Source organism: Rhipicephalus sanguineus, chromosome 1 (genome assembly GCF_013339695.2).
Source record: "Rhipicephalus sanguineus isolate Rsan-2018 chromosome 1, BIME_Rsan_1.4, whole genome shotgun sequence".
Taxonomy (NCBI): domain Eukaryota; kingdom Metazoa; phylum Arthropoda; class Arachnida; order Ixodida; family Ixodidae; genus Rhipicephalus; species Rhipicephalus sanguineus.
The window spans coordinates 226,306,832-226,319,034 of record NC_051176.1 but is presented as its reverse complement, the minus strand read 5'-3'; the positions used below and the strand labels follow the sequence as shown (position 1 = coordinate 226,319,034).

At 40.9% G+C, this 12,203-nt stretch overlaps 1 protein-coding gene across 2 annotated transcripts in view; it reads right to left on the bottom strand.

Annotated features, from left to right (window-relative positions):
• Positions 1 to 12,203, bottom strand: part of LOC119373468 (beta-catenin-like protein 1) — a 50,402-nt gene that overhangs the window by 12,420 nt on the left and 25,779 nt on the right. For both annotated transcript variants that reach the window (XM_037643503.2, XM_049419922.1), the window contains 6 exons: positions 11,826 to 11,917; positions 9,306 to 9,378; positions 8,702 to 8,760; positions 6,572 to 6,720; positions 4,535 to 4,716; positions 859 to 956 (listed from right to left, as the gene is read on the bottom strand). In XM_037643503.2, coding sequence (XP_037499431.1) covers positions 859 to 956; positions 4,535 to 4,716; positions 6,572 to 6,720; positions 8,702 to 8,760; positions 9,306 to 9,378; positions 11,826 to 11,917 — 653 coding nt within the window. The remainder of the gene's footprint in view (positions 1 to 858; positions 957 to 4,534; positions 4,717 to 6,571; positions 6,721 to 8,701; positions 8,761 to 9,305; positions 9,379 to 11,825; positions 11,918 to 12,203) is intronic.

Genomic DNA, 12,203 nt, shown 5'->3' with positions numbered 1-12,203 from the left:
TTGCGAAGCCGCGGGCCACAAGCGAGACTTCTGCGGGCCGCATGCGGCCCGCGGGCCATGTGCTTGAGACCCCGGGCTTAAAGCGGGGGACAGACGGTCCGATTTTCCATGCGATCCGACGGCCGACGCGGCGGTGGGGGAGAGGGAATGGTGGCTGTACGATGCTATGAAAGGCCACCATACCGGTTTCCCCTTCGCCGTGTCGGACGTCGAATCGCATGAAAAATCGTACCGTCTGTCTTGCCCTTAAATGATTCAGGCAAGGCAGTGCAGGCAAGTGAGAGGACTAATGACTTTATGGCTACGTAATCATGCTTGTCAGTTGCCAAATGGAAAAAGTAACCGCAAAATTGGGTGCTGACCACATGCAGTTCAACCATCTAATCACAGCTGCTAGCAGCAGTTTCAGTTTACTGCCTTGGTTTATTTTAGTGACAGCAGTGCAACTTCGTTATATATTGAAATATACATGGTGTCTTATAGACATAAGGTTATAAAAATTTCAATACCTTGCTATATATATTGAAGTTTTTTTATATTGAGGTTCAACTGTAAATTCATGCAAATCGCACCAAATGCATGCTGCTCAAGTAACATACTGCATGTGATGTAAAAAGAAGAAATGCAGCATCTATGGCTATTTACAACTTGAATGCATAAAAGCTAGAAGTATCATTTCATTAAAAAATACACATGATGACATTTCTACACTTCCCACCATATGTAGAATAAAGAGGGCCATGTATCATAATAGTAATTTAGCAAAGAAAGCTAAAAACCATCATCGCTTAATAAAACAAAGCCACACATACAAAAGGTATAGTGTAGTGAGAAAAAATATAGTGAGTCACTGTTTACCTTCTCATGGTCATTTTCTGTAAATTTGTTCAAAAGACGTTGTCGCTGAGTGGTTTTGCAGTTCTTCAGCATAGATGAAATCACAGAACACACATGCTCTGCAAAAAAATGGGAAAAGGCTGAGACATACTGCCTAAAGACATAAATCCAACTACGGTTCGTCAACTTCCATTATATTTCAACTTTGATTGGACCAATGGCTAGGACAATCTGGCATTCGTTGACTTCCATTATTTCAACTTTGATTGGACCAATGGCTAGGACAATCTGGCAACTTGATTTATTTAAGAGAAGATGGGGCAAGAAAAGGCAGCACTCAGTTACTTAAATGCAACACTTGATCTGCATGGCAGCCCACACTTTTTTCAATGCCAATGGATGCTAGGGAAACCAAGACAGTACATTTTGGCTCAGCATATTAACGAGGGCATTCGAGATGCATTGTGAATGCATAGTGGCCTCAAGTGATTACCCAGTGGTTGCTGGTGACACACAAAGTGCTGGCAGCCATGTGGGCAAAGTCTAGTGTTTGAATCGCAGTGTACAAACAAACTGCTGCTTTATTTGGCACGCTAATATAGTAAGCCTGTTTTGTTTTTTTTGGTATGAATTTGAAGGGGGGTGCCAAAGTGATAAAAAATATCTACAAGTATAAGAAAAGTGAGTGAAGAGATAAAACTACATTTTATGTACACTTCCATGAGACAAGCAAGAAGCCTAACAAATCTGACTATATTTCTTCATTATCTGCACCAAGGCAGACACACACACTGCACAGTTCAGGGCCCTGAGGTTAGAAAGTCTATTAGACTACCTGACTTATGTCAGTCCAATTCACAATTTATACATAAAATTTGTACTAAATCCAATGAAGCCGTAACAGTTTGATGTGGGAACTGCTACTGACCAATGGATATCAGGTAACAGACTGCTCAACCCTCTAATAGGCAGTGAACATCATTCTTCCCACCACTAGATCTTAACTTCTTTGCTTGCAGTATACATTTTTGCTGCCATATTGTGAGGTCAATGAAAACTGCAAAGATTTGAAAGATTAAGGTGGGGTGAGACTTTGTTTGGTCAACAAATCTGATTTTGAGATTTTTCAATCTGATAGAGAATTTATTTATCTTTCAGAAAATTTATCACACTTGGGTGCTCGCAGTTTCAAAAATAACTTTTGATCCTTTTTTTTTTGACACTGGCAGGTAATGTGGGTGTACCTTTACATGATCTCTGTGTTTTTATCAAAACAACATTTTTGGAGGTTTGTGTACCTTTTTCTCAGAAACTATAGGGCGTAAGCAAACAAAAATACTCATATGTGTTAACTAGTGGCATATACATAACTGAAACTAGAATCAGTAGCCTAGGTGCATTATTGTTTTTTTAATATAAAAACATTCATAAGTGGTAATTTTCATACATCGACAAACATAAAAAATCGTAACAAATATAGTTTTTGTTGCACGCTCACAATTCTAGTTCCACTTCTGTAAAGAGTTGGTTGCTACCTTTGCACAAAATTGCAATGCTTTGCAGATAGTAGATCTTAATAAAAAAAATACAAATGTAGAAAAATTAAAAAAAGAAACATTAAATACGATTTAACTAATTTTGAGCTCTAATGCAATCTGCGTCTATCTTTAAAATCCATTGTAAATTTTATAGCCATAGCTTTTATTACCACTGCTCTACAGCCAAATATTGAAACTAATTTTTAAAGTCTCACCCCGCCTTAAACACTGGAAACTTTCTCTGAATGCAGAAATATAAATAATGTGTATGCAAGTGCATCAAAATATGTGCTTTTTACTCACTATGCAATGCTAAGCATGCGTTTAGCAATTGTTCATAAGCCTGTGTTTAGCAACTGTTCATATAATACTTTTGTATATTTTATTACAATTACCATGCACCAGACCGCACATGGCTCATCAGAGTGGGTGAATACGTGCTTGAAGTATGCGATATGTCTTTACAAAAGCAGCCGGTACTGTAGCACAAAGACAGCCAAAGAATGTGGAACATCTGCAAGGCTTTTGCTGCGCTACATTTATTCACTTAGGCTTTGTGAAGTACAGTTAAACCCACTTATAACAATAGTATTCAAGTGCCACTAAAATTCTATTGTTTCAACCTATGAGTATATTATAATTGGCTTGCACAATTTCCAAAGGGTCACAATAGAGCTAGTGTTGGAATCCCACAATGGTGGCGCGGCCAGGTGCTTCTTGTTTCTACCTGTATCTTTTTCAGCTGCAGGTTGTGCTAGGTCGTTGAGCATGATACGTGGCCCTAGCTTCGTATGTGATGCCTACACACTGTTATCCCTACCATACTTCTACGACTACTTTACTGGTCAATCCATGTGCTCCGACAGCATACAAGAGGCAGAGGCAGTCAACACTTTTTTAAAAGGTGGAAGCTGTCCCACAGTCTATCCTGCTTCTAGCCATGTTAAGTGGTCCAAACATCTCACCGACACTTTTGGAACACAGCCATGCGATTTTCCTGCGGTTCCATTGAGTATAACATGTGGCTGCAGCAGACAGCTTTTGAAAGCTGGAAGGTGTCCTGTAATCTCTAGCACGATGACGAATCACCTTCGGACGCTTTTTCTGGCGCTAAACAGGTAGAATAAATCATCCCAAAGCCTCCTCAACATTTTTGAAACCTGGCTATGTGATTTTTTGAGAGAACCTATTACATGCTGGATGGTGGTGACAGACTTTGATAAGTTGAAAGGCATTCTGAAATTCCAGGGGCTTACATGCACAGAGACTGCATTTTTCCTCAAGCATAATCAAGAATGTCACTGCCAACGCAAGTGCAATAAGTGGTGACAGGCTGTATGCGGCGTGTGAACTGTGTGGGCATACATTTAAGCCTCATTATTAACAAAGTCACATTTGACATGAAAATAACTTCGCTATGTCCGCAAATTCATTATAAGTATATTTTCAAACCACTGTATCTGTTACCAAGGCTATTATTCATTTACTTTGTTCTAACTGATTATTCGCTATATCCGTGTTCGTTATATAGAGGTTTGAGAGTATTGCTTTGGTGGCCCCGAAAGGGGGCTTTTTATAAAAACATAAGTCACTGTTTCACCTGAAAGGTGATGGATTGATATCAACAAAAATGCATTAAACCACAAAGGAGGCTATGTAGTTTTACTGCCCATTATATTGAAGTAAACATTCAATAGCCTGCAAGCCAGGATATGCCCAAGTGCTATGCCACGTGGAGAGCCAAGCAGCTGCCATGGCCATGCTAGCTAAAGGAGAATATGCTCGCTCACTTCATTCCCCCACTATTTCTATCTTTTATTCCAAATGCTCTTTTACACAGGTATTTAGTTTTGTAAAAAAAAAAAACAGTATATGTTTACAAAGAACAAATTGCTGTGTGTGTTATTAAGACTAATGGCTTCAAAGATGGTCACTGTCATCAATCCCGAAGGACACTGTATTGCCATGTAGCACCATGCCGCCAAAATGACACAATACAAGGCAAAGTGCACTCTGCCAAAGTGACACTAAATTTGCCCGTCTGACTGGGATACACATCTACTATCTCTCTCTCTCTAATAAGTAAGTGAGCACTAGCTCAAGCTTTCACATCACTGTACAGTGTAACACCAGAAATTTATAGTAATCGGTCATTTTACCTTCATGTTCTTCAGGAGATGCTCCTTTCTTCTTATACTTTCGAGGGGTCTGCATAAACAGTGGGAATATTGTCCGAAGGCCCAAAATATCAACAAACTTGTTGCAGTTGTCAGTGCCTTCCACATTACATGTGGCAAAGTCTAGCACCTTTAATGCACCACTACGTGACATCTTCTTTTCTCTAAAAAGAGAAAAAAAGAAAGAAAGAAGACAAGCAGAGGAAGACAGAGATATAGGGAGTTAGCGTAGGCATCAAACAAAATAAACAGCTTTACCATTGCACAACAACTTTCACACACTAGGTTTTCGGCATGCCCTACTATGTATACCCATTTAATGTTGATGATGAATAAGCATAAAGATCCATCCTATATTGGTAGTTGTGGAGTCGCTAGGCTTTTTGCACTATGTAGTGAATAGCTTAAAAACCTTGATTTTACTTCCATGTTGGCTTTTTTTTCTTTCTCATTAGCCTACGATATTCACTTTCATCTCAAATAGTCACATTACAGGGGCCCTGCAGCACTTTCTGGACATGCTCAGAAAACTGCTGATCAGTAGTTAAGGCTCCAGTGAACATGTCAGCCAAATATAGCACTACGTGCAACAGGGAATTTGCAATTTCGCTGCACAGACAGCCAAAAAAAGCTTGCTCTCTTCTTGGCAAATTGCATAGTTGAAGGGATTGACATGGCCAGTGGCTGATTTCATGATTGCAAAAGCATCCTGAAATCAGGTGCAGCTCTTGAAGATCACTGAAGCTCATGGGTAACAAGCGCTTCCAGCGATTAACACTGCGCATTGCAGTGCCAGGCGTCACGCGAAAGCTATGGCGGCTAGGTATGAAAGCAGTGCACGCAAAACAAATTAAGCCGCCTCTGCTTGCCGTGGGGCAACTTAGTTGGTAGGACAACTACAGCACCGTCGCTTGTATGTAAAACATGGAGGAAGGAAATATTAGGACACAGCATCGCACTACACAACTGAAGCCAAAAAAAAAAAAAAAAACAAGTGTCAGCCCAACATGTGATACTCATGTCAAAGTGTGTGTTCAGTGCAGGCAAAGCTACAGCAGCACATGCAAATGCACAAACATATTTGGCCAATGCACTGCATCTCAGACGTAATGTGTTGAGCTGACAATGAGGCTTCACGGAGCATTCACTTACTAAGGCAGGCTGCATGACATAATAAATAAGTATCTACTTTGAAAAACAGGGGTACTTGTCACTGCATACTATAACAACCTTGAGATGTCTTTATTTTAGCATCAATTGCTCTACCTGGTTAATTATCAATGGTAAGTTTCTGTGGAGCAGGCACAGCTGGAGTTCGTCCCAACATGCGATTCAGAAACAGTCAAGTGAATGTGGGTATGCACACCCCGACACTAAACAAAACTGCATGGAGAGAAAACTGCATAGGTTATTGCATGCAATTCAAGTGGAGTGGTATATACATGAATAGTTGACAGTGCGAACACGTATTTCAGGTGGTTTAGGAGTGACGAACAATTACAGCACAAATGCACACACAACGTGCAAAAGTCTTGGTGTGCATGTACTCAGTGGAACATACAGTGGCAGGCATCGTATACAGAAAGATCTCTCAGCTCATACTGCATCAACATATACATCCACACAATATGCAAGCATAATGGGAGAAAAGAGGAGGTATCTAGACAAATTTCAAACTGATCAACATTTCAAGTGTAGGAGCTTCCATTAATGGACTGTTGACTGTAAAAGCAGTGAGATGTCCAAATACATACGCTGTGACTGAAATATGCCTCTATGCCTTACAGTGAGTAGGGTGAGATGCGGATTGCACAAGGAGACTTTCTGTTGTATTACTTTATTACACTTGGACCCAGACCTAGGAGTGTGCCTCCTACACAGGAACATATGACATACAATCTTTTTTAAGAATATAATAAACCAATTACTCCAATGACATAAGGCTTAAACAATCGTAAAAAATATCCTTAATTCAATTTCATGCACAAGTAGCATGCAGTGCTAATAAAAAATGCTCACCTGAGCATTAAGTTCATCAGCTGCAAGCCTTCACCCTTGAGAAAGCGCTCCCTGTTAGGTGCACACATAAGACTTGAACAGAGGGCACCAAATAAATTTTCCATCATCTCCGTCTCATCTGATGAGTTGGGGTCATGCCTCTTGAAGTACTGCATAAGCAAGCCACACAGGAAAGCACATGCTAAGCCGCACACCATACTCAACATGTTACTGAAACAAAAACAACTACTGTAACTCCTTTGTGGCAGGTCCAAATACTGTTGAACCTTGCCATAATAAAAATGTACATAATGAATTATAGGAGGTAACAAAGTAAATTTGGTTATTCATGCCTCATTTCAAGGGTATATCCAGCTATCAGAAAACTAAAAGAGCATGATACAACACAGTATTAGTTACATGGCAAATCCATTCTGAGGAATCCCACAAGGTGGAGGAAGGGCTATGAAAGAAAATTGGCATCCACCTATTTGTAGCACAGAGCTGCTAGAAAATCCAGACAGATTTCTCAACGAAAAGCTTCCTAATTGATGTGAAATTCATCCTGGTCCGGAATTTGAACCTGCGATCAATGCTTTTCCAGAGCGATGGCTCCACTAATTGATATAACCAAGAGACTAGCAAACAGCAGTGCGAGCAGGCTAGCCATTGGTTAGCCTGTTTGCACTGCAATGTGCACTGCCTGAGCAAAGAGGCTAGCAAATGGGGCACATGCTCTTCATCCTCTTCTCTTGTACCGCTCCTCGACAAACTCCTAGCAATCATTCTCACAACACTTGACTTTACTACCATTATGAGCAACATTCTGAGCAAACATTGACATTCATTTGTTACGAAAAAAAGAAATAAATTCAAGCACATGCAGCGCACTGCTAGCTTGAGGCGTAATGCAATTAAAGCCGAATGGCCACTTTTTGATTATACATTCACTGATGGAGAAGATAATACAGTCAACGTCAGATTTTTCACTCCTCAGGAATTGCAAAATCGGCCAAAAGAAAATGAGTACATGCCTTCTTACAGCTCTTAACAGCCCAAATCACTATCACTACATTCGAAATAGCATTGAAGGACTGCCAATACACTTATCAGGTGGCTTGGTGCTTGTAATTGTAACAAGAGATAGTGGGCACATGCATGTGCCATTAAGAAATAAATATTGTCCTGATGACAATGAACCCTTTCCACTTTTGGTATGCTTCACTGTAATACGTTGGGTATGCTTGACCGCAGAACATTGCCGAGTTGCAACGAAGCCGACTTTGGAAAGTGGCATTATGTAATGATATTTAGACCTTCGCTGTGCATTCCATGTTTCAAGCCATCCGCAAAGATGAAGGCAGAGTTGGCATGACTGTTGACAGTGTTTAATCCTTCACATTAAAAAAAATGCGGCACCGAACAGCAAGAAGTTTGGTAGCGAATTTGGAAAGTCCCAGCATTGCAGTGTGCACGACCACATGCAAAACTACACCAGTCACATGAGAGTGCTGGTTCAAGAGTGCTGGACTTTTAATCACAGCAAAATGTCTACAACATCAGATGGCAAAATGCTTCAGCGTATGAAATTGCAGACGTCCCTGCAAATTGGCTCAGTGCAGTGCATGACAGCATCGCGCATACGTCCGAATCGCCGGGCATGCCGAAATATCGGTCCTTGACTTACGAGGTAGTGCTGTGTGTTGCCTAAAGAGGGGATAGCAATGAGAAGAACGCCTAAAAATATATGTGGTTCTAAGGCCCAGAACTCGTGTGCAAAATTCCCTGTCGTGAGTACCATAATGCAGAATAAATATAGAACATAGGCATATCCAAGTGAAAGGTGTAAAAATTCTGAAGTGTTAATATTCAAGACATTTAGGGCCATTTTCCCCCAGAAAAGTGTTCTTACTTTGTATTGTGACCAATAAAACTTTGTTGTATTATGCATCAAGAAAGCAAAACAGAGCACAATAGTACACAGGAACGGACTGGAACTGTGCGAAGCAATAACATTTAATTAAACTTTGTGAACTTATCCAGAGACATTTTAAAAAGTAAAAAAAAAAAAGAAACAGCAAAGAAAAAAAAAACAGACAAGAGTTTTAGGTTTCTGAGCTCAAAGAGGGGGAAAGCAAGGCACAAACTCACAGACAACTGCTGCAATAATGTGTCAATACCATCAATTTCCCCAAGCAGCTTCTTGTTCTCTGTAAAAAAAAAATAATAATAAAAAAGTAGTATGAATGACTGCAAGCATTCAGGCTAGTCCAACTATCAGTTCTTTTTTCGATGCGAACAGTAATTACAAATTAGCTTTGAATACTTTCAAAGCAAATAATTTGAATAGGTGTAGGACTCTGTTATCTCTTATTTTGAAGAAGCATGCTGATTCTAACATGATTCTGTGGTGCGACCTGCTAATAGCAGCAACGACTTGCAGTGACCTTGAACTCGGCAACAGTGTCCCGACAGCCAAGTCCATAAATCAACTGGGAACAAAATCTTAGAGTGTGAAAATTAAAAAAGAACCCCTTAAATTCTAGGATTCTACATTGTAACACCATGACCGGATTATGAAGCATGCTGTAGTGGGGAACTCTAGGTTAATTTTGACCAATCAGGCTTCTTTGAAGTTCACCGTGCACATAAATCTCAAGTAATTGAGGGGTTTTTGCATTTCACTCCCATAAAAATGCTGCCACTAGGGCCAGGAGGAAATGAGAGAAATGAAGTTGAGAAAAGGTACTTTTACCTTCATGATTCTGAAGCAAGATGGAGAGAATTTCACTGCAGTAGAGTTTATTGGCATCAAAAGGCATCTTGGCCTGGAAATAAGTGCCAAAATAATGAACCTTTTGGCATGCAGATAATAAAAACAAAATGCCTGCATGTCCATCAACTTGCAACCTAATACTCTAGATGTCTATTATTTTAACAACAAAGTGATCAGGATGACCAGTCTACTTAACCGGTGCAACAAGTAAAAAGGACAATAACAGATCTGAACATTCCATGACTTACCAAAAATTTTAAAATATAGCATGCGCAATGATGACTAACTTCTTTGACAATGGCCTCATGCAAGAAATCCTCTACGACACTGTTGACAGCACTGACGTGCTGATAAATTTTTCACGGCTTTCATTACTACTGAAGACGCATCCTGCCAAATAAACGACTTGGGGAACCAACCGAGTGCTTGTGCTTCACTAATGAGAACATTCATTAGACTTCTGATGTCAACTGTGTGCGAAACAAGCGCGCCATCCCCTTTGGCGCCTCGTTCCCCAATTGGCGCGTGTGCTGGCCCCGTGCAGCTCGAGCGCTGGGAACCGTCGTTAATCGGCGATAAGGCTACTGTGGCTACGCCGCCAGGCCTTTTTGCTTGATGCGAGCCATGCGTTGGTCTTCCCCGCACGAACCACGTGTCCGGGCATGTCTGAAAAATGCTCGCGGCACACTGTGCTAGCCTACGTCACTGTGCTTCTCCGGTCCTCATTGGCTGCCAGTGACAACCCCCTTCCCCCAAGAGCTCGCTTCTGCCTGGCGCGGGCTTGCACGCGTCAGATGCTCTCAGGCCTGCACGAGAGGTTGACGCGCTGCCCTGGCAGACGGCTTCTCATTCGTGTGCTTGACTGCTGCCCTTTGTGTGATAGTCGTAGCGCCACTGGCAAGCGTACTCAATCAGTCTTGCGGAGTTCCCTTTACAGCCTGCAAGCCCGTGACTGTTGTACTGTGCTGCATCTTTGGCTAATAAACCCGTGTTTGTTGACAACCTGACTCGAGTGCCTTTTCTGCGCCGTGATAGAGAGTCGACGAACCCGGCCGTAGCGTCTTTGTTCGCTGCAGCAGTGGAGACAGTCGCGTCCCTTCCCGGTCTCCACAACTGAATGAGTAGAAAAAAAGTCTTTTGTACTCCTTGTTTTTTGTCTCTCAATGTGCAAACTTTCAATGCCTGCGCATCCAGCCCAGTCTTACAGTCAAAAGCAAAAAAATAAATGATGAAATAGACGAACCCCCACCCCCTTCCCTTCACACATGCACATGGTAAGCAATGCAGGTAGAAAAACTGATATTTCAATGCCGTGTTTGTAATTATAGAAAGATGGACTTCCTTATTATTTCTTCTAAATTCACCTATTACGAAAAACTAAAAGGTGTTATTTCACTCAAGAAACAACTTAAAATAATGTTCTTATAGGCATCGTACACTATACTGGGTGATCATTCAGCACCACCTAAAAACTGCAGCAGGTGAGGGAGCCAGCACTCCATCACACACTGGTTACTACTGTAGAACATCATGGTCAAAATCTCAATTACTTGCACAGAAAAAGGTATCACATATAATGCCAAAAAAAAAAAACTCAGGAACAGCAAACGAGATTGGGAAGACCTTGAATGCATTTAATTTTTTTTGCAGCTGTACAACAAGGACAGTTAACCTCATGGGGTTTAGAAATGGTTTACACCCTTTGAGGCCCACCTTTGACACAAACAGCATGCGTGTTATCAGTGTGACAGCATTCTTGACATGAAAGTAGCGAGTGCTAAATTTTCGAGAAATGAAATGCAAGCTCCGACACGTTTATTCATCTGGGAAAAATATAAGCACCGAAAGACGTAAACAATTTAACACGTCTTGCTTTGTTCATCCCATGGTTGTAGCGAGGAAAATGCAACCAACTGCTCTGGGTGATCACATACCCCTCTGGGGGAGATTTGGCAATCAGAATGGTTGGTCACATCAAGGTTTCTAAGGTGATTATGTCACAGTGTCACTAATAATGAAATGATTCATTGAAATATGATTCCTCTTTTCTCTTTCTTCACAACTCCCACGTGTTTCTTTAACAAGTATGGAAATATTATTTTAAAAAGAACAAGCATCGTTTCAAGCTCTCACCTGAACTTGCAGAGTGCTAGACATAAAAGTAGGTAAGATTGTGAACTCTGCACTTCTCTGCATTGTGAGAAGTGCATTACACGCGTATTGGAGAGCATGACACACATGATGGAAGAAAAGACTGCAGTGCTCTACTTCAAGAATGAGAGAAGAAAGCATATGAACAAGCTTTCCTACTGCCAAAGTATAACCCCATAAAATTGCATTTTCCCCATAAATTCTGTTTCTATTTCAGGTTGCTTGGTATTGGTGCACTTTCACAAGCTTCTTCTGGTCTATAAAAAGCTTGGCTGGCTCTGTAAGTGGATTTGAATGAGCAGGGGTCCACCGACACAATCAATCACAAAGTTTGCATAGATTACTCACCTTCAGCCGTTTTAATATCCAGGCAAGAAGTCCTTGCTGTGCTGCTTGAATGCTCAATTCTGGCCGGAACTCAGCCAAATTTTCTACGATAGCTGAAATAGTTGCCAAATTTGAAACTTGCAGTCGTCAGTATAAGAGAACACTGCAACAGTCTAAAGCAGAATTATGAGCAGAGTTAGTTCTTCACTCTCTCATTATCGCACAAAAATGGTCTTGTTTTGATGGGTCTCAGAAAAAAACATTACATAAGCTACAAATATTATCCTAACATACATTGCAGCACAACAAAACAACAAATTGCAGACAACAAAATGCTGCTCCCAGAAACTATGCTGCAAAGACAAAAAAAAAGTTATAACGTAACAGACGAAAATGTTC